The sequence below is a fragment of the Balearica regulorum genome, chromosome 11 (genome assembly GCF_011004875.1).
Source record: "Balearica regulorum gibbericeps isolate bBalReg1 chromosome 11, bBalReg1.pri, whole genome shotgun sequence".
Taxonomy (NCBI): Eukaryota; Metazoa; Chordata; class Aves; order Gruiformes; family Gruidae; genus Balearica; species Balearica regulorum.
This window is the reverse complement of record NC_046194.1, coordinates 10,800,925-10,821,795: the sequence shown is the minus strand read 5'-3', so window position 1 is coordinate 10,821,795 and position 20,871 is coordinate 10,800,925. Positions and strand designations below refer to the sequence as shown.

At 55.4% G+C, this 20,871-nt stretch overlaps 2 protein-coding genes across 7 annotated transcripts in view; both read right to left on the bottom strand.

The window, feature by feature from the left end:
• Positions 1-3,769, bottom strand: part of DLG3 (discs large MAGUK scaffold protein 3) — a 79,131-nt gene extending 75,362 nt beyond the window's left edge. For 3 of the 4 annotated variants that reach the window (XM_075763259.1, XM_075763260.1, XM_075763261.1), the window contains exons 1-2: positions 3,502-3,769; positions 1,315-1,446 (exon numbers count right to left, since the gene is read on the bottom strand). In XM_075763259.1, the coding sequence (XP_075619374.1) occupies positions 1,315-1,446; positions 3,502-3,517 (148 nt within the window). In that variant the 5' untranslated portion in view covers positions 3,518-3,769. The remainder of the gene's footprint in view (positions 1-1,314; positions 1,447-3,501) is intronic. The other variant, XM_075763263.1, reaches the window with a different exon arrangement.
• A 251-nt stretch (positions 3,770-4,020) lies between these two features.
• On the bottom strand, positions 4,021-15,207 carry GDPD2 (glycerophosphodiester phosphodiesterase domain containing 2). 3 transcript variants are annotated; one of them, XM_075763256.1, is made up of 16 exons: positions 15,086-15,207; positions 12,774-12,922; positions 11,493-11,596; positions 11,326-11,419; positions 11,015-11,074; positions 10,550-10,648; positions 10,068-10,161; positions 9,508-9,653; positions 8,913-8,995; positions 8,210-8,360; positions 7,443-7,658; positions 6,460-6,608; positions 5,969-6,116; positions 5,650-5,732; positions 5,207-5,235; positions 4,021-4,908 (listed from the first exon to the last, which is right to left on the bottom strand). In XM_075763256.1, the coding sequence occupies exons 2-16, from the start codon at positions 12,885-12,887 to the stop codon at positions 4,856-4,858; spliced, it is 1,623 nt and encodes a 540-aa protein (XP_075619371.1). In that variant the 5' UTR covers positions 12,888-12,922; positions 15,086-15,207; the 3' UTR covers positions 4,021-4,855. The 3 variants fall into 3 exon arrangements, with proteins under 3 accessions (XP_075619371.1, XP_075619370.1, XP_075619372.1); XM_075763255.1 differs by lacking the exon at positions 5,650-5,732 and having other exon boundaries at positions 4,303-4,908; XM_075763257.1 differs by lacking the exons at positions 5,207-5,235; positions 5,650-5,732 and having other exon boundaries at positions 4,721-4,908.
• Between the last annotated feature and the right edge of the window lie 5,664 nt (positions 15,208-20,871).

Sequence of the window (20,871 nt, the reverse complement as noted above, 5' to 3'; positions counted from 1 at the left end):
CTGAAGCACAGAGGAGCTTCTGGCAACTCAGGGCTCTGCAGGCACAGAAATGGGTCTCTGGCTGCAGAGGTGCGAAGAAAAGGTGAGAGCTGCCAAGAGAGGAGAGTGATGGCGATGGGTCAAAAAGCACCGAGAATGAGGCACGTGGCATCATGTGTGGAGCTCTGCACCCCAGAGTCTGGGTCCTCCTCTGGGTTGCAGAGCTTCTGGGGTGCTTTCCCTTCCTTCCCAGCAGGGAAACTCAGCTTCTCTCCTGGAAGACCCAGGAATGGAACAGCCAGGGCTGTGCATGTTGTCTCAAGGCCCACAGTAAGCAGGACTTAAGGAGAGGAGCTGAGTGGGAGCTCTTGCCCCTCTTGGCCCGCTGCAGCTTCTGCAAATGGTTCTCTGGGATTACCTCCACAATTAGTGCCCTAAGTGAACCTGCACAGCCAGGATCTGGTCTGCTCTGGCAGGGAACAAGGCCAAGCAACTTCAGAGTCCAAAACCATCAAATCTTGTTTTTCTAAAAAAAAAATACTTTGCAAAGAAAGTGCATTTTCTAATTACCTTGTTCAGTGAGATAGCCATGCATCTTGCACAGAGAAGCTGTGTAGTCTGGTGAGACTCCAGCTGTATTTGTCTAAATCCACATGGAGAACTTTACGCTGCGCTCAAAATAACATTTTCTGGTGCCCAGCTCCAAGATGAGCCTTGCTGTCAAGTCTTTTTCTTGTGTGAAATGGAGCCACTCGCACAGTGTGTTACTCGCAAGTGCTTGTGGGTCTAAGTGCAAGAAAGGCCAGGATACTCAAAAAGGAGCTGGGTATGTATGGATTATCTCTCAAAGAAAAATTTAGTTTCCCTTTGGGTTGGCAGCAGGAATAGAAAGTAGCAGGTTGTGTGAGGCTGAGAGGCACAGGGAGGAGCAAGGCCCCATGGCGGGGTGTCCTTGGTATGGCAGCAGAGCTGGAAACCCAGTAGTGGCTGCAGACACACCACACCTGCACTGCACAGAGGGTGCTTATGAAATCACAGTATCCTTTAGCAGGTGCTGGATAGATCTGATGAAGAAGGCTTTACCCCTTGTCCACAATCACCCGATTGAGGAATCCTGTTCACAACACAAACACCCAGTAACTGTAGCCCCAACCCTTGGTATCTCCTGTTCAAGCCCTGGAGGGGAAAGACAGCCCAGCTCCCTGGCATTACAGACACCCATGTGTTTGCACAGGATGCACCCAGCCTGATCAGTGCCAGGCACCTGTGCAGGATCAGGCCCCCCGGAAAGCCCACTGACTACAATGCCCCAGGGATCACAAGGCAGGGGCTTACCCAGCAGAGCCTGGAAGAGTTCACTTTGGAAGATGTGTGAGACTTTTCCAATGGTGGCTTTTAGCTCCTGCTCCTCCGGGGACTGCAGGGTGCTTTGGTATCTGGTCAGAATTTCCAATGCCCGTTCAGTGTCTGCAGAGACAACACAGGAGTAACAAAGCATTAACACTGAAGGATGGACAGATACCATCAGGGAAGGCTTGAGTGCAGCCTTGGAGCCACAGCTCACCTGGATAATGCCTCAAGTTGCCTTCCAGCTCTGGATTTTTAAGTTAGACAGCCACAAAGGCAGCCTCCTTGCACATACCTGCTGCGAGATGCAGAGGAGCCACAGTGGAGAGGCGGGCAGGGGCTGGAGGTGTCTGTTTGCTGGCCCTCCTTGGCCCTTAAAATCAGGGGTTAACTCTGGTTGACTCATCTCCGAACCCTGTGGCACTGGGCAGCATGAGGACCTCTGCCGCCTCCCAGGCAGAGAAGCTGTTCAGGAGCTGGACGTACTTTGAGTACTGCCGCAGGAGTTGCAGTCTCCCATGTGAGGCCAGATGACTGCAGCAAAGCTGAGTGTAGCCCTACTCATGTAGTGCAAGATATTGCAAACAGTTCAGCTACACAAGTGGCAAAATTTAGGTTTCTATAGGGTGAAACATAAGAATTGCTCCATGCAGCAAGCAGCCTTGGGTCAGCAGGAGACAGTGGGAAAGGAATGTGATGCCTTGGGGTCAGGGAAGGAGGGATGCTGGCCAGGAGGGGAGCTGGAGGCTGCCATGAAGCAATGCTTTGGTTAAAGACTGGTCTCACCACAGCTGTGAGACAACTTTGGATCTAAAATAGTGGAGCTGTGATGTCTCTGTGCCAGGACACCTCCATGCTTCTTTGGGCAGATGCCAGGAGCTGCCAGCTCCAGCCCCAGATGCAACCCATCTCGCAGGCGGGTGGGGAGCTCCTGTGGACCTTGAGCCCGTCCCAGCCCTGTGAGTGAATATTTCCCTTTGTCACTCAGGCAGCTTGCAGACAAAGAGTGTCTGTGTGAGGAGGCGGGGGAGCCATCCCGCCACTGTTGGGGACTCATCTTTTAACCCAGGAACTCATGCAGAAAGGATGACCCTGCTCTTCCTAGGGCTCTCGGCAGGGAATTCAGGTCATCAAACAAGGGGGCCTGTGTCTGCTGGGGTGCATGCCACCTGCTGTTCCAGCTTCCCCAGCCAGCTCCCCCCCAGCTCCTCCTTGGCCAAAAGGGGAATGGGGTCCTGCCTGTATTACCAGCCCACACTGACTCATTGTTGGAGCAGAACAGAGAAAGGAGCCTGGGGAAGTGTGAATAGGTTCTGCTCAGGGTTGGGCTCCATGCTGTCTCCAGGAAAAGCAAGGACTTCCGCAAGCTCCAGATTTATTGGGCTTTATGGGCATCCCAGCCCTGTGTTATCACTAAGGGCTTCCTTTTCTGCAAGATCAGAAAATGGCTTCAGATGCTGCCCATTCTGTGAGTGGGGTTGAGTCATCTTTGCCTGGTCATTCCTGACCTTAGCAGACGCTAAAGAAGCAGGTAGAGAACCAGGGCCACCACACCAGGACACAAAGACTGCGAACCTGGTGTGAACATCCCACCGCAGTCCAGCCTGGACTGAAAGAGCAGCACACACCCTGGCGCCGACCCCTGTGCTGCTGGCCACCAGCACTGGGTGATAGCCAGCTGGAGCAGATGAGTGCTGGCCCTGGACCACCAAACCCAGGGAAGTGCTGTGCCCCTAGCACAGGGGAGAGACTGGAGCACCCTTCCTGCAGCACCCAAGAAAGAGCACGTGGTGTCTGGGGCCCATGTCACCATGCCCCAAGGTGCCAGACCTACTGACAAGAGATCCCTCCTTACGGGGCCCACATCCCCGTACCTGCCCTCCCCACAGCACTCACGGGTGCTGCAAGCACAGCCATCCCAACCCACTCCGAGCCACGGTGGCACAACAGCCCGGAGAGGGTGTGAAGCCGGGGCACCCGGTCCTAAGTTCTCAACCCCGGGGGTGCACCGGACAGGCCCCCCCGGCCCGTGGCGGGGAGGGAGAGAGGGAAAGAGGGCGGGAGCTGCCCGGCAGGAGCGCGGGGCACCGGGCGCAATCCCGGTGCCGGTAGGACAGACACTTGTTGAGCGCGGCGGGCCACGGTGCCTGGCTTTGCAGGCAGGGCGGTCCTTACCTTGCCGTCGGATCATAGCTCCGTCGTGGCCGGCGGCCGCTCCGGTCGGTGCCAGCCCGCGAACGGCCGAGCCGCCGCCCGCCCCGCCCCGCGGAACCGGCCGAGGAGCCGCCCCCCGCCGGTACCGCCTCCGGGAGCGCCCCGGCACCGCTAGCGTACCCGGGCGCAGCCGCTGCTTTACCCCGGGGCACGGCTGCTCGTAGCCCGCCAGGTTACCGGGGCGGCTCGGCGTGCGCACTCCGCTCCGTGAACCCCGGCAGGCACGCCCGGCTCGCCCTCCCCCCCCCTCCCGCTGCGGAAGGCCCGGCCCGGAGGAGCCGCTCGGCCGCCGGCACCACTTCCCCACGCTGTCACTAGATGGCACGGACACGCCGCGGATCGCCGCCTGCCCCGGGCCGCTACCGCTAGGCTGCGCGTGCCCGGGGCCCGGCAGCGCTCCAGGCAGCCGAGTCAAGGCAGCTCCAGGCAGCAAAGGTAGGGGCAAGGGGGAGAAAGCAGTTATGCCCAACTCACCCCTTCGGGGTGTGTCTACCGCTCCGTTGATTTATTGACATAAATAAGTAGGAACAAGTAAAACTGACCCGATACCCCTTTCCAAGTTCAAGGCCCTGCTGCAAAGAGACCTACCCGAATCCCACCGCTCTCCTCCCTTGCACAACTCTGCAGCCTTACAGCAACAGGAGTGTGACCATGGTCCTGCCAGGCCCAGACACCTTTCACCCCCAGCCCCTGCTCCCTTTCCCCCCAGAGCAAAACGCACTAACTGCTGCATGAGGTGCCAGCACACTGACTCACAAATATGAAGCCAGCTGAAGGTGCAGGACATGTGTCCAGCATGGGGGTGGGAAAAGCTCAGCTCCCCCTCCATCTTGTGAAAAGCCACCCGCTGCATCCCCTTTCCTATTCCTCAAGCCATGGGGCAGGGCAGCCCCCAGGGAAGCAGCACTTTAAACAAGGTTTCCTATCACTGGCTGTAGAGCTGCTGCTGACAGACAGAGGCTGCCCTTCCCCTGCACCAAACAGCGACTCAAATCCCCACTAGTCTCCAAATCCCACAGCAAGGTCTTAGCCCCAGCACTCCTGGTTAAGTACTCAGCCCCCAGGCACAAATCAGCCCCACAAAACCTCTGCAAAGGCTCTAGTTCCTCACTGCCAGTGGGAGCCCGGTTCCAGGTCTTTTCAGCTGAGGGCAGTTGTGCACCACAAAAGGAGCCAGGAAGGCTACAGGGGACAGGAAGCTCAGGAAGGAGTCTGCAAAGGAAAGGAGCCTTGAGGCTGGCCTGAGGAGTGTTCCCCACTTCAGCTGTGCAGGGCTCTGGCTGCCCCTCTTCATGGCTGATGCAGGCCGGAGGGGTCACTCTTGCATCAAGCTGTTGATCTTTGTGAGCAGCACGTCCGTCTCTGACTCTGGGGACACAGAGAAAAAACAGTCATAGAAGGCAGCCACCATCCTGCAGTAACAGGCAAAGCAGCCTGAAAAACAGGTTTGAGGAGACTTGGGGAATGTGGGATTCCCCATCACTGTCCCACAGGGCTGTTTGCTAAGGGCAGGACAGGAACTCCTTGGGCCAGGATTCCCTTCCGTCCCTAGGCTATCCCAAACCGCAGTCATGTTTGGCTAGAGAAAGCTGCCTGCCTCTCAGAGACAGTCCTGCAGGCACAACGTGGCTCCGAGGGAGGGGAGCTCACATCTGTGCACACTCACCCATGGGCCGTCTTCTCTGGGAGCATTTCCTAGGAGATGGAACAGGGTTGCTGTTAGCATGTCAATCTGGCCTCCCCCTTCCCTCCCCATAGCCCCCAGCTCTCTGTGCCTGCAGTACTGGTAAAGGAACAGCCTCAAAGGGCAAGGTCCCCCAGCCTCAGCTCACCAAGCCCTGGGGCACAGAGTGAGCTAGTAAGTGTGAACTAAGGCATCCAGCAGCTCCAGGAAGGGTCAGGCCAGATTTTTCGCTGCAATCTGGTGATAAAAGCTGCCTCCACACACTGCTCTCACTTAGCCAGCAGGAGAGGACCCCCCCCAGGTTTTGAGTCCAGAGAGGGGTGGCAGCAGATAAGATTGGGTTTGGGTATGTACCAGCCACCCAGGGCACACTATAGCCTCCCCCACCAGACCTGCCCCAGGAGGAGGAAAGGGATCAAATGTACTTCAGCAAGAAGAAGGCCCAGAGGATGGCAAGGAAGGAAGTGCAGTCTACAACAATCCAGATCATGAGGTATGTGCTGCTGGGCTGCAAGGCAACAAGACAAGCCATGAACACCAGCCAGGGGTGGTGTGCTGGTGGCACAGCCCAGCCTGCTGTGCCAGCAGTCTCTTCTGCAGGGTCACATGTTCCCCTGCCAGCGCAGCACTGAGCAAAAGCCACCCTCCAGGCAGCTGGCTGCCCAAGGCTGCTGCAGAAAAGGACCCACAAGTGCCTGGGGCACAGGACTGTGGGGCAGGGTGAAGGATGGAGAGGTCACTTACTAGCAGCCAGATAGGGTGTTTCATCTCCTTCAGCACCTGGCAGGCGTTGGTGGTGACAGAGCTCACCCCAGAGCACCACAGCACGGAGAACAGCCAGGGCTGGTTCACCACGTACAAGTTGACAGAGATGTTGTCCTGGCGGTACTGCCTGCATAGGGACAGCCGTGGTCAGAGCAGCAGACAGCAGGGTACCGGCACACTCAGTGTACAGCCAGAGAGGACTGTATATCTGGGATGTGATCCAGCATTTGCAGCCACATGGAGCAACTGTCTGGACTGCCAGACACAGGGCAGATTTGCTGGCAAAGCAGAGGACTGCAGCCAGCTCCATCCCCTGTACTAGCTCTGCCTGGTAAGGCATGCTTGTCTGCAAGGTGTGTCAGCACTCAGCCTCAGCTGGACCTCACCTCTGCTGGACCCAGGACAGAACTGGGACAATGCCCAGGCCCCACAGCCCACAGCTCCCAGGCTGCTGGGCACAGGGCTCTCACCTGATCTCCTCAGAGCTCATGTCTTGGTAAGGCAGATTGACACGCAGCAGTGGCTCCTCATTCTGGAGTCTCTTCCGGCCGTAAACTTGCTGAATGCTTGGGGCTTGCTGTTTGACCTGTTCCCTGAAACCATCTGGCAGCCAGAGGACCTAGGCAAAAGCCAGAGACCACATGGAGAGGAGAGGTGTTCCAGGGAGCTTGCTCTCTGATATTTTCTTGCAGGTCCAGGCACACGTGTCCTGTTCCAACAGCTGCTCCCTGCCCCCCATTTCCAGGCTCAGCTCCTCCATGAGGATCTCAGCCAGGACAGTCTCCTAAGAGCTTGCCCCAGCCAAGAAGTAAGCACAACAGACCCCACTAAGGGGAGAAAGCAGTTCCAGCCTAAGAAAGCTGCAGCAGTTGTTTCTGGGATCAAGCAGTGTATCCTTTTGGACCTAACTCTGCAGCAAGAATGCACCTTGGATCAGCACTACAGTACAAGTCTTTGCTGTGTCCCCTCCTGCTCTGCATTCCCAAAAAGCCAAGAAGGGAAGGTGATTTGGGTGCTAATTTATCCCCTCAGGGCAGCACATGTCCTGTGCTGCAGAGATTGGATGAAGTGCAAAGACAACACAGGAGATTGCAGAAGGAGTCCAAGGGCTGCAGGGAGAGGTGTGGCACAGTGTGGGGAGGTGGAAGTCTGAGCATTGTTTTCCTGCTGTTCCTGGCCCTGTTGGTCCCCTCCTTAGACTGAGTCACTATTTACACACCAGGGTGGCCAGTGCTGGGAAACCAGAGTATTTGGAGGGGTCTGAAGCTGTAAGCATTAACCCCTAATTATTGGCAACTTCTCCAGCTAGAGAACCTCACACCTGGACAGGGTTCCCCAGCAGGGATGTGGTGTATGGGGTGGCAGGATGCTCAGTGGGGTTGGCAGGGCATCTCCCACCATGGCAGGGGTGTGACAGCAGGGCCCAGCGGTGATGGGGCAGTGACCATCTCACCTGCTGTAGTGGGATGCCTGACTGTAAGATCACTTTCAGGGTGGCATTGACAAAGCTCTGGTAGTCACTGTGGTTCTCAGGCCGGAGGTCAAACATAATGGAGATATTGCTCTGCTTGGCTGCCTCTAGCACCTGTTGCAGCGATGGGATCCTCTGTTCAGTCACCTGGTTGCGATCGCCAGCAGAAAGACTCTGCACTGTGGGAAATGGCCTCCGCTGCAAGTGTGAGAGTTAGTCATCATAGGCAGACACCTCCATAAGCTTCCACCTCCCAAACTGGTGCCCATCTCTGGCTCTCAGTTTCCTACATTGGCCTCTCCACATGCTCTCCAGTGTGGACAGGCACAGGGATCCTTCGCCTGCACATCCACAGGGCACCTCTACCCTTCTCCCTACTAACAGCACAGTTCAAACAGCCCAAACACCTGTGGGCATTCACAGCAGCTCAGCAGTTGGTTAGTCACCCTTTGGGAAAAGCCTTGCCACAGCTGCCTCCAAGCCCAGGCAGGCTGTGCAGCTCAGAGCAAATGCATGAGACATCTCTCCTCAAACCAGCCTCCTCCATGACTCAGCTGAGGAGTCAGAACAAACCCCAGCTTGGAGCATAACCACACCCAAGGGATTTGTGCAGGCATGGAAGTGCTTCTGCACCCTGTCCACGTGTCTGCCAGGACCAGTGCTCTAGAAGGAACCTTCCCCAGGGCAGGGCTCGTGCTTCACCCACAAATACCCCCATCCCTGACCAGACACCCCAGGGGCATCCTGACCTCCAGGAACCAGCTGCCAGCATCCAACTTCTGGAGGTCTGTCCAGTTGAAGGCAGTGCTGTTCAGGGCAGTCCTCTCGGGGAACACAGCCTGCACATTGGTGGTCCTGGTGAGTTCTTCATCATGCATGAGGAATGGGACCCCATCAGCACTGGCAAAAGAGCGGAGAGGGAAGCTCTGTGCTGCAAACTGTTTCTGTCCTATGCCAGCCCTGGCATTTCTGCCCCCTCCCAGCCACACTGCTGGGGTAACCCCCACCCTTATGCCTACTTGTGGTCCTCTACAGAAGAAGGTGAGTGTCCGAAAAGCACAGAGCGCCTAGAGACCAAGCCAGGAACCAAGTAGGTTCTTGCTCACTGCAACAGCTGTCCCCTCAGCAGGATTGCATGAGGTTAACTACAGCCAGGGTCTGTTTTCCAAGCAGTGCCCCTCCCCTGATGGTACCTCCCTCCTAATGCCCTGGAAGGCAACCTGCACGGGGAGGACAGAAACCCAGTACCTCTTGCAGATCATTAGGATACCACGCTGGAGCCAGTCCCATACTGGGAAGGTGGGAATGGCAGAGCCCTTTGAACAAAGCTGCCTCCAAATGCAGGCTATAGCAGTCCTCCAGGTGTGTTCCAGAATGCCCCATGTGGGAGGGGACATCCCAGGATACACAGGCCCCTTCCTCCCTCCCTCCAAATCCCTGCTGCCCCTTTACCTCACCATGACGTCTGTCTCAAAGACTTGCACATCACAGTCCACTGCCTTGTGCAGTGACATGATGGTGTTCTCGGGGGCCAGCTGGAAAAGGAATGGTGTTACTGCAGAGGGCACAGGTGGGAAGGGGCAGGAGGCAGGCATTCATCTTGCCTGGCTGCACTCAGCAGCTTGGCTGGGCTCCAGGGCACCCACAATGAGACAGGGGTGGCCCTGGTAGAGTGGGGATGGAAAAGGACTGGGTGCAGACAGCCAGAGCCTGCCTAGTCCCTGCTTCCCAGCCCACACTACATAGCCAGGCTTTCTGCTGAGAGTCACCTGCTCCTGGTCCAGCAGCATTCAGCAAGCAGCTCTGCCCTGTGGCTGCTGTGCCCACCCTCCTCACCCTGTGCTCACCCATCCTCCTGCCATGTGCTGTCCTGGCTGGTGTGGGGACCCCTCTCTACTAGGCTGGCCAGAGCTTGTCCAAGCCTGCAGCAGCAAGGGTCTGATGCTGGTGCCCCATGGCCAGGCACAGTCTTGCTTTTGCTGCTGGAGCAGCCTGCCCCATCCACCCTGACCACTATGCCAGGATGCTGCCAGTGCTGGTCGCTCACCATGGGGGCTCCTCGGTGGCCAACCAGGGCTGGCTTGGGGGGCAACTGGTTCTCCTCCATGATGCAAGGGGAAGTGATTCCCAGGGGAGCCAGATACAGCGCAATCATCGCCATGCAGTACACAAGCAGCAGAAACAACATGAGACCTGCAGGCAGAGATAAAGATTGAGGGGTGAGGTACAGAGGAAGTATTGTGCAGACCTTTAGGAATAAGCCAAGGCTGCTTCACCTGGCATTAACTGCCTTAAGTCAGGCATTGCATCCTCAGCCTAAGGAGCACTGCAGGTTTATTCTTGGCCCACTACATGTCCTTGCACCCCAATACAGCACTTCTGTAGGACTCAGTCTGCCATCCATAGCCCTTCAGCTGCAAAGCAGTGAGGGCTGAAGCTGCACCAAGGGCAACCAAGAACAGGTGTTACTACCAGACAGTCCTGGGAACCTGTTCCTATGGCACTGATGCTCTCCATGCACCACTCTGCCACCAGTGCCACCCGGTTGGGTGGTAGGGAGCAGGGCACCAGCTGAGGGGGGAGGTGGAGACCTTAGAGGGGGATTACCTGTGTTGCGGGTATGGTAGATGAAGCCAGCCAGTGGCCAGGCGAGGACCGTCATTCCCCCCACGATTCCAATGTGCAGGAACGGACCTGTTGCCTGGGGAGGCAAAGGCAGGGTGTCAGCTGGCACCAGCCCAGCCCCTGTCCCCAAAATCCACATGCTCCAATGCCAGGGATCTGCCATTGCAGCCAGCACTGCTGGAAGAGCCACAGTGCCAGGGAGGGAAGGACAGGCTCCTAGGGGGACTGAACAGACTCCCTGCTCTGGTCCAGCCACCACTCATCACCCTGACTGCAGCTGCTCCAGGCAGGACTGCAAGAGCAAGAGGAGCACCTTGCCTGGACAGGCAGCAGAAGTCAGGGGCAGGGAGTTAACCCCCATGGTACAGAGCCATGCTGGGGTCTCCAGTCACCACCCTTCAGCTCATCCTGACAGGCCAGGTACTGGGTACAGTGGAGGAGTCTCTGGTATCAAGGTGACTCACCTGCAGGGAGACACGTGCACTTCTCCACTCCTCCGCCCACTTCATTCCCAGCCCTGTGAAGGCTGCAGCCACCACCAGGGCAGTTAAGATCAGCAGAGTCTGTGGGACAGGGCACAGAGCAGTTAGGGGAGCACACAGCATCCTGCAGGCCAGCTGGTCTCTGCCCTGGCAGGGCAGGCAGAGTCTTCATCCCTTCCTCTTGGGTCCCTGCAAGTCCTGAGACCCCACTTCACCCATTTGGGTTTGCAGCTGAGCTCTGTATCCCATGCTTTGAGCAAGGGGAATTTTCCCATCCCAGAGACATCTAGCTGGGGGACTAACTGCTGCAGCCCAGCTCAGCAGGGATACATAGCCCCTCAGTGGGATCACAGCAGCCATACACTGCCCCAGTAGGCTAGCTGCAGCTTCCCAAGGTGCAAGGGCAGCCAGGGCAGCCACCATCTCCCTGCACCACCAATCTCTCACCTTGTGCAGCCAGTGTAGCTTCAAGGGCTGGCCGCAGAGCTGCAAGCACAAAGCAAGGACCTGTGAGAAGAACAAGGAGATATCAGAGCTGGACTGTACCCCACACCTCAGCCCCCTAAGAGCACAGGACTCAGTCACAGGAGCTCTGGCCCCCTAACACAGGCAGGGCCTCTGGCCATGCTCAGGCTGACACAGCTTCAGCAGGCTGGATGCTGCAGGCTCCACCTGGCTCTGCACAGGGCACAGCAGCCAGCCTGTGCTCAGCACAGCTCCGTACCCCCACTAACCCAGGTAGAAACAGTGAGGCTCACCAGCAGTGTGGCTGAGTAAGTGACCAGCACGGCCGTAGCTACGAGCAGGACCAGGGACCAGTCTAGCCACAACTTCCTCTGCTTGAAGATGAACCTGCCAGCAAAGGGGATGGTCAGAAGGGGAGGGGGCACATGGGGAGCGAGGCTGGACACGGGATCCTACTCACTCATTGAAGTTGTGGAAATCATTGAGGATGATGATGGCAAAGTAGAGCCACACCAGTGTGAAGAGGAAGACGCAGAAGAGGAAAAGGAACCAGCTGCAGTCACACTGAAAGCCAAAGATGACAGCTATACCCACACCTGCAGGGCACCTAGCCCCCTGGCCGGGTTGCTGAAACCCCTGGGAAGCACCCAGCCTGCAGCAGGGTGCACAGGGGGTCACAGCAGGCACTGGCCTCATGGGCCCAGGCCCTGAGCTGCCCCGTGGAGTGGGAACAGAACTTCCCCAGAGAGCCTTTTGGCTGCACCTATGTTACAAGAAAATGGACCAGCATCTCCTCCAACAAGCTAAAAAGTTGCCTATGCCAGGCTGGGGAGGACAGCCCCTGTGGTAGGACTGCCTCCTTTCCCATGCAGCAGCCCCTGGGAGCAGGCTGGGACTTTGGATGTGGGAAAGGGCAGGCAGCAAGGTCCTGTTCCCTTCTAGCTGGGTGATCTATAGGCTGGGCAGAGAGGGGTGCTATGCCTCAGAGATGCCATTGCAGTGGTGAGCCTGCAGACTGCTCCTGCCTGCCCAGCTGATGCCAAGTCCAACTTCAGGGTCTCTAGACCCCAGCCCCACGCACACAGGGAGGTGAAGGGTGCCACAGGTGCTGAGTGGAACAGCTGGCAGCCTGGACCAGCTCGCACATTCCAGGCAAGATAGCACAAGCAGTGGCACAGCCGCTCCCATGGGAGTTGGAAACCTCAGAGAATCTCAGGGCCTCACCCCTCCCAGATTACAAATTGCTGGGGACACCCCCTTCCAGCACCCCATTGGCAGAGGCCGCACCCAGCTCAGGAACTGTGCCTCCCATGTGCCTTGCCATGCACTCAGCGCCCCAGGACCTGCCTGCCACGCTCAGCCCTTGGGGAGCACAGCACTCTGCTCCAGGCACACATGAGCCCTGCCACAGATGCACATTCGGCTGGGCAGGGGACAGTCATGGCTCAGCCTTGCTGCTGCCAGCATGCTGCTCTGACCTTCTTGTCACCCAGTGGGAACAGACAGCTCACCCTCTCACCTTCTAACTGCTCCAGGCTAGGGCAGTCCCTGGACAGAGAGGGTGCCAGGTAGCATGCCAGCTCTCTTGGGGCTCAGCCCTGGGGAGCAGGACCAGTGGCAAGGGGTCAGAAGCCCAATGGGCTGAGCGCCCCAGCCAGAACCCTTCCCCATCCCAGCCACCACTCCGAGCCTCCCACGCAGGGACTGGCCAGCCCCAGCTCAGCATCACCCATGGTATCACCTTGGTGGTTCTCAGGCCCTTCCTCTTCTCCTTCTTGGCAGTGATCCAGTGGCAGCTGTAAAGGCAGAGCAGGCAGGTGGCACAGGGGTGGCAGCAGCCAGGGGGGTCTGCCATAGTGCTGGGTTGTCCCAGGCCAAAGGTCAGGTGTCCTGTGGGGGATGCACACAGCGTGTTGGCACAGATCTCCCAACACACACCACCCCCTGTGCCATGGGGATGGGGCACTGCACCATCCTGGGTATCCTGGCAAGCGGCTGGCCCAGAGCCCTGGGACATAGCTGGGCTGCTGGCTGTGTCTCCAGGCAAGGCATGGTGCCAGGGAAAGCAGGAGCACAGGGTGCAGCCCAACCTGTTCAGCAGGCTGCCCTGGGACCCTCTGTTCAATGAGCCAGAGCAAGCCCAGAGCTGGCAGGGAGCAGGGCCTGCACCCCAGCCCAGAGTTCGGCGCTCTGCCTGGGAGCCAGGAGCACTGTGCAGGCTCCAGGGGCTGGCAGCCTTGCTGGCCAGCTTGACACAACCTTGCACCCAGGCTCCCTGGGGAGCAGCCCAGTTGCAAGGACCACGCAACCCCACGTCACAACCCAGGGCTCCTGCTGGAGGTACGTGCGACAGCCTGGGAAGTCCCCATCCTCCTTCCTAAGCCCAGGTCCTCACTGAGGTGGCACCATCCTGGCAGCCCTCCAGCTCAGCTTGCACAGCAAGGGGTCTCCAAGGGAGCTGGAGGAACTGCAGCTGAGCAGGTGCTGGATGGTTTTTGGTCCAAGCACTATGGGGAAGAAGGGGGAGAGCTGCAGTTATGGGGGAAAACCCATTGCTACAGTTGCGGACACCCAGGCTGGGTACAGGGCTACCACTGGGAAGGGGAGAGGGCCAGGACACTTTGCTGTGGTTCTCAGATTTCTGGTGCTTGTCTAGAAGAAGCAGGGAGCCCCAAACAAGGTCTCCCTTTATCCACCCCAAGAAACCCCATGTTTATTACTGCTTGTCCTGCTGCAGAGCTGCTGCTTCTCCTCATCCCAACCTCCCCAACAGGCCAGGCACCCCACACAACACTATCACCCTGCAGATTAAGCAGACTCTGATTTCACTGCAACCACTGAGCCAGGCATGGGAGCTAGCCAACCACATCCTCCCAGCCATGTCCTCTCCAATGCTGTGGGCAAGGGTGTGCCTAGCAGGGCCATTTCCCATCCCAACCTGGGCCCTGGAGAGGGGGAACAGAGCTAGCCCAGGCCCTCCCAACTCCAGCCAGCCACACCAGCACGCTGGCAGAGCACTGGTGCCAGCAGCTGCTCAGGGAAACCCTGCCACCCCTTTGGCTGGCTCCCATGCAGAGTACAAAGTACAGTAGGAGTGGTTGTGGGCACCAGCCAAACTTCAGCACTCAGCTGCTTCGAGAGGCTGTTGCTGCCAAGACTGGAGTTTGGCAGAGCAGTGGCCCAGGACTGGCCACAAATCTACACCAGTGATGATATTTGGAGGGGTTGGAGGAAAAATGCCACCCTGTTCCCCAGCTCAGATTGGGACTGCAGCAGTGGCAGCAGTAGTTATTGTGCAACACACCTGTGCAGGGCACAGGTCCCAAACAGCCGGACTAGGCATATAGCAGAGCCTGCTCAGGTTCTGCTCCAGCTCCAAAGGGGAGAGCTGCACAGCAGGACCTGGGTGTCCGTAAGGAGCCCTCCTTCAGCTTCTACCAAACAACCCCCACCACACACCCCTGGTCCTAGTGTGAGCGGCACAGGCAGCTTGAAGGGGTGACAAACCCATTGCTACAGTCACTGACATAGCAGCATGCGCTTGTAGCCCCTCAGGGACTTTTGTGCCCCAGAGGTGCTAGCACAGGACAAAAAGGGCCATAGGCAGGGCAAGAGCCTCTTGCCCTTGCAGAGCCAAGCCAGCCCAGGCTGTGTGCCACTGGGCAGGTCAGTAGGAGCTGATGCCCAGCCCCACTGTCCCCTGACGCCACAGGAGGGAGGGCAGAGCTCCTGGGTCAGCATAGGGAACAGGGTGACCCCAAAACAGCAAGAGCAGCATAGCCTGCCCCAGATCCCCCCACTCCCAGACTCACACCCCACATCTCCCCTGTGCAGTCAGCCCTGGGCTCCCTGTCCCCACTCTCTGGAATGTGGGAACAGCACGGGCAGCTCCTTTCCCTCCCCCCTGCAGCTGCACGCACAGGTCAAGATGATCCCCCCCCCCCCCCCCATTGCCACTCTGCCAGCTCTCCCACAGCTCCTGTGGCAGCACGGGACAGCATCCCCATGCCATGGGCTGCCACCCCGGGGCAGCGAGCCAAGCGGGCAAAATACCTGCTCCCAGCAGACGTCGGATTCCCGCAGCTGGGACGCCGGCAGGCCAGATAAGTGCTGGGGCTGGGCTCTCAGCTGAGCGTCCCTGCGCGGCAGAGCCTTGCTCTGCTGTTCTGCTGCCTGCTCACACCCTCCTGGGTGTGTTTGTGGCCCGGTAGGACTGCCGATGCCGCCTGCAGGTCTGCACAGGTCGGCAGAGGCGGGCTGCCCGCAACGGGCACAGCAGGCAGGACCGAGGGTCAGGGCGGGCCCTCGCCAGCGGCTTTGTGCCCCGCTGACCCCGGTGCAGCCTCTGCTTCGCGGCCGCTGGGAAAGCGGAGAAGGGGCCCAGGGGGGCGTCATGCGCTGCAGCACGGAGGAGTTTGCAGGCAGCCCACGCTCCAGACAGATTAAGGCTTCAGGAGCAGGAGAGGCAGATGGAAGCAGAGCTTTGTGCATCGGGCTGTGGGAGCCCCTCTGTCAAAGGAAGACTTTTCCTTTCCTTGCAGAGGAAGCTTGGGACAGATGCATCCCAGGCCACCAGAGCTGGCCCAGCTGATGCTCACTGGGGCATGCTTTGAAGGCAGAAGCACAGAGGTAGAAGTGGTTTCTTGTCTTGAGCCAAGAGAAATGCTTCAGAGACAATGCATCCAAACTTTGCTAAAGCAGCAGATGAAAGGAGGCTCCAAGACAGGGGCCTGATGCCACCTGCAGATGGATGGGGCGATGCCCTCCATCTACCCAGATCCCTCCCTGTGGCATGGCACAGCTGCACCCCCCCCACCCTCCACTCCAGGTCTCAGCAGAGACGCAGCCCCTGGTGAGACAGGATGGGCACTCGGACCTTTCCATGTCAGAGACTTGCCTCATCATTGCCTGGGATCTTGGGGAACTTCTGTGATCTGCAACTTGCAAAGGAGCAGAGCAAACTGATTTACAGGGAGGTGACGGCTTCCTGCAGTGATACAGCAACTGCCAGGCTAGGTAGAAGCCTCAACATTCACCCCTGCAGCTGATCCACACCATTAATAACAGCTTTGCACAAACCATTGAACAGGTCCATGAAGTGTGCTGATCAAATACATTTGTGAAGCCTTATTAGTGGAGGGACTGGAGCACTGCAGGAGGGGTTGTGTAGTAACACCCATTGTTCTGCACCAGGAGGAGTAAGCTGAAAGCATTGCAATGGCCAGGAATGCCTCTGGGACAAGTAAGCAGCCCTACACTCCAAATTTTGTCAGCTGTGAGCAGCCAGCGGCAAGGTTCACCTCCCTGCATCTGCATGCTCTGCCAGCTCCAGCACAGACTAACTGTGGTGCCAGAGGGCAGAGCAAACTTGTGGCAGAGGTCTTCCCAGTGGGAACTGTGCACTGGGAGAACCCCTGGGATGCAGAGAGCTTTTTAAATGGGATTAAAGATACTTAGTGTTGGGGATAGGTTTGCAGATTACAAGGACATGAAGAAGTGAGCACTGGGGAGCGGTAAAGGACCATTTAAGCCAAGAAAGAGCTGAGGCAGCAGGGAGGGGAAAGCTGAGCATGAATAAAGAGACTAAAGTGATACTGGAAGAGGGGAGGCTGCAGCAGAGCTCCTGGAGACCCAAAAGCCATCGATTTGAAAGGTGTGAGGCAAAGCTGATGGGAAAGGCACTCCTCAAAACAGGCAGATAGAGCAGCGGGACTGGTGACTCCCCCAGGGTACTGGCCGCCGTGTGGCCGGGCCGGGCGGAAGCTCCGTTCTCTTTTGACGGACAAACTGTGACAACCCCGGTCCTACGGAGGGAGCGAGGCCTCCAGAGACCGCATACGGCCCTCACCAGGGTTGCCCCGCGAGAGGCGGACGCGCAGTCCCCGCCGCCTGCAGCGGCTGCCTCTGACCACCAGAGGGCGGCGCCGCGCTGGCCCTGTCGCCCCACGCCTTATGGTCCCGCAGCCCCTCTCGCCGCACTAGCGGGGCCGCTGCTGGCGCGGTACTGCCTGCCGGCGACAAGACACGGGCAGCCACCGAGAAAGGGAGCGGCAGCACGGCCGCTATTCCCATCTGAGCCCCCGGCTACAGCCCCGTGGGAAGCGGCAGCCATGTTTTTATCCCCGCCGCGTGACGGCAAGAGGCAGCCATATTGAGCGAGAGCAGCGGCGTCGTATTGATGTCTGTAAGAGGTGGAAGCCATTTTGAGTACTGGCACGTGCGGCGGGCGACCGCCGCCCTTCCCGGTGGGTGCCGGCGCGCAGCCGCCAGGGGGCGCGCTTGGCTCGCGCTGCCGCCGCCTCTGCTCCCCGCCGGGCCGGTCCGTGTGCTCCGCGTCCGCCCTGCTGCCTCCGCGGGGGCTGCCCCCGCCAGCAGCTCCCTCAGAAGGGCGACCTCCGGGAGCTGCGTGAGGGCTTTCAGGGCAGCTCGCTGCAGGCCTCGGCGGCCGCACCACTGCTGGCAGCTCTCGTGGGAGGCTCCTCGGGCTCCCCCTTCCACAGAGGTCGGCCTCGGCCAGGGGCTCACATCTGCAGGCCCCCAGAGCGTAGCCCTCACCAGGAGCTGCCTGCCACCTCAGATCATTTTGATGTTGTAAAAGGCCAGTGGAGATGACATAGTGGCATCTAGTTTGCTTCATCCACATTTTAGGTCTTCCTGTAATTGATATTCACACAATAGAAGTCAGCAGCTCAACAAGTTGAACTGCTGCTGCCTTGTGAGAAGGGAGATCTGCCTTGTGCCACCTCTGTTCAAAGTGAGTCTACCAGAGGAGCAGGTCCTGGCTGCCTGAGCCTGCTACAGCACAGGAGTGCAGGTCAGGGTTTCACCAAAAGGAACAAGCCAAACTTAGGGACACTTCATGGCTGAGTCCATCAGACTGCAATAAACATGAACATCCTAGGCATAAACTGCTCTGCCAGCTCAGATGCTTGTCTGATCTCCAGAAGCCAAGTCACAGTTGAACAGTTAAAGCTAACAACCAGAACACGTGGTCAAACTAGTTTAGCTTTACAGCTGTCTTACCATGAAGTCAGAAGTGCTAGAATTAGTTGGGAAGACAGAAAATGTCCCTGTCAGCTCAGTTGAATCAACTCATGCACAATGTCATGTTGCATTGCTGTAAGTAGGATTTGTGCCCTGCCTTCACTTGTTAACAGTCTCATCTAAGTGTTTTAAATTCTATTCAAGTTATAACAGCAAATTCACAGAGGAATGGTCTAAGTGAGCAGGGAAACTTATGTTGGTATATTATAGTTCAGCTGACATTATCTCCCTAGACTTTTAACTTGAGGAGCAGAGAATGTATTTTCAACATATGGAAGTAACTTAATGGTTTTATGTTGGGTTCTTGTTTGTCAGCTGAACCAGTCTCTTTGGAAAAAAATATAAGCCACTCTTTCAGTTACTTCTGTTTTTCACTGTATTATGTGTAATCTACAAGAAATATGACTTTTAATTTTGACAGTTCAAGCGAATGTTTTCCCTTCATGTAATCTCCCATAGAACTCAAGACCTGGGATAAAAGGGTAAAGCAGCACAGGTTTCTGTAACCATCATTTCACACTCTCACAGCTTGTAATGGACAACAAAAGTTCAGTGTATCACCATTCCTCTGCTGTCAACACTTTAAAAGCTAGTGGCACAGACTCTGCTTCCACTCCAGCTAGTAGCTGACCTACATAAACCGATAAGCCAAGGCAAAGATTTCTCCATCTTGATTCTAAAAGTCACTACTGCAATCTGCAGTAATATAGAACTTGCTACATTTTGAAGCTATCCTGTATAGGCACATTAAGAAATTAAATTGCTAGAAAGAACTACTCAGAAGGTTTAATGCCTACTTAAGGGAATGTATATGGATCATGACACTCATCTCAATGGTTAGGTTTACTTTTTCCTAAAGGCCAGAAGCTTTAAGGAATTAAAGTCTGTGGTGAACAAACTTAGAATCTGACATTTCCCCCCCCCCCCCCCCCCCCCCCCCCCCGAAGTAGGCTAGTTAAGGAGATCAAGAATGCAGATTGTGAGAGTATTGTTCAGCATGAGAAAAACCTCTGTGGAGAGCTGTATTTATTTCAGCTCTTACCACTGTATTTATATGATACAAGGCAAATCACTTCACCTAAACTTTTCACCGGTGGTCCTTATTTCCTGAGTACTTGAAAACAACATGGGGCTGATTTTCAGGAGTGCTAATCATTCATTGTTGTAATTGAGACAAATTATAGGAGCTCTGAGGATCAAATGCTAACAAGTGTAAGAGATCAAGCTGCACAGTAACAGATCTCAGGTTGGGCACTGTACTAGTGCAGTGTTTAGCCCCACTGTTTTCATAGGAATGTAACACCCCTCAAGGGTTTATGGAAATGCATTTATTAATGTACCGAGAACACAGACTTTTAGAAGAGCACAGCAGAAAAGTAGAAGCTAGTCTGTTCAGTAAGCATTATACTGTATACATACAGTTAGGAAATTATTTTAAGGCATAGTGTCATGGCATATCTAAAGCTGATAAGGCAAAGAAGAATTTTCTGAGAGTCCCTGAAAAAAAGAGAAGAATTTAAACAGGTAGGTCTTGCTTCCATTTTAAAAAGTTTAGTTACCAGATTCTGATATTTCTGTCAGAGATCTGTCCTGTAAGATTTATGTTCTTGATGATTTCAAGGGCTGAAATAATTGTTTTTGTTCAGTTGTAGCTTTTTCTTTTCGGAACATGTACTAGTTTATAATTTGAAGATGTTTATCATTTGCCATTTCCTAATTGCCTTATCATTGCACACTTAACTGAAGCCACATAGTCACAAACTGAAGCCAAATCTTAAGTATTACATTTAAGATACCAGGGATGCTCACATGCGATTTTGCATCTTAAACTAAATATTTTTTGTTTTTGTATCATCTACAAAGGAAGCTGACTAATTTAATTATAGTAGAACTGTTTTTCTAGTTAGTCTGTTTCCTTTATAGGGATAATTAGCTTTACTGGAAGTTAAATTGTAGCCATAACTTACTAAATGGGGCAACACTGATACTCCGCAGATCTGATTCCACTTGCTCTGATACTGTTCAAATATGTTTTTCAATGCAGTTGTTTATGTTATTTTCTGAACAACATTTGTGTTTTTCCAGAAAAAATACTACTTCCCTTGTCAATAAACATAAAACATCTTATCTGCCACTTACTTCCATTGCTCTACTATGTAACTTTTGTACTTAGCCTTTCTTTATTGTTTATTAGCTTTTAAGACTTCCCATTAAATTTGCTCTGTGGTAAGCCTTTGCTATGCAATGTTTGTTCCTGATGCATCTCTAATTTCCATTCAGAATTATAGTTACTGTAGAACAGTATTTCCCACCCTTTCAGGATATAAAAGCAGCTGCAAGATCACTACGTTAAGGCATGCTATGAAACACAAAATCTATTTGTTACTTAAGCTGCCTTTCTTTTCTCATTGTTTCAGAAGCCTTCCATGAAGTCACTACTGCTCACTAATGTTACTGTTAAGCCTCATACTTTGTTACAGTGTTACTGAGGAGTTGTCAGCAGTCTAGATAGCATAAAACTCTGAATCAGCATTCAGGTCAAAAACAAGCTTAAGTACTTGACAAAGAAAAGCTCAACTCTCAAACTATAACAAGCACCTATTGGGATACAGCCCAAGCTCCCAAGCACCTAACTTGTAAGTACTTACTTTGTATTCAAGTATCACAGATAGTGGTTCAAGCCAGTCCTTGCTCAAGGATTACCACTTCTGATTCCCTACTAGCCTTATCACTCATAGGATTCTATCTTTTCTACTCTATAAATCTAGGCAGAGAGAACAAAGCCCTCTTACATA

What these genes read in the sequence shown, in the direction of transcription:
- GDPD2 (XM_075763255.1), bottom strand. Translation starts at nt 12,887, where the DNA reads ATGGCAGACCCCCCTGGCTGCTGCCACCCCTGTGCCACCTGCCTGCTC. An exon ending in GAGACAGACGTCATGGTGAG is followed by an intron (nt 8,361 to 8,912) that starts GTAAAGGGGCAG and finishes CTCTTTTGCCAG; the next exon opens with TGCTGATGGGGTCCCATTCC. An exon ending in AACACCCTATCTGGCTGCTA is followed by an intron (nt 5,236 to 5,968) that starts GTAAGTGACCTC and finishes TCCATCTCCTAG; the next exon opens with GAAATGCTCCCAGAGAAGAC.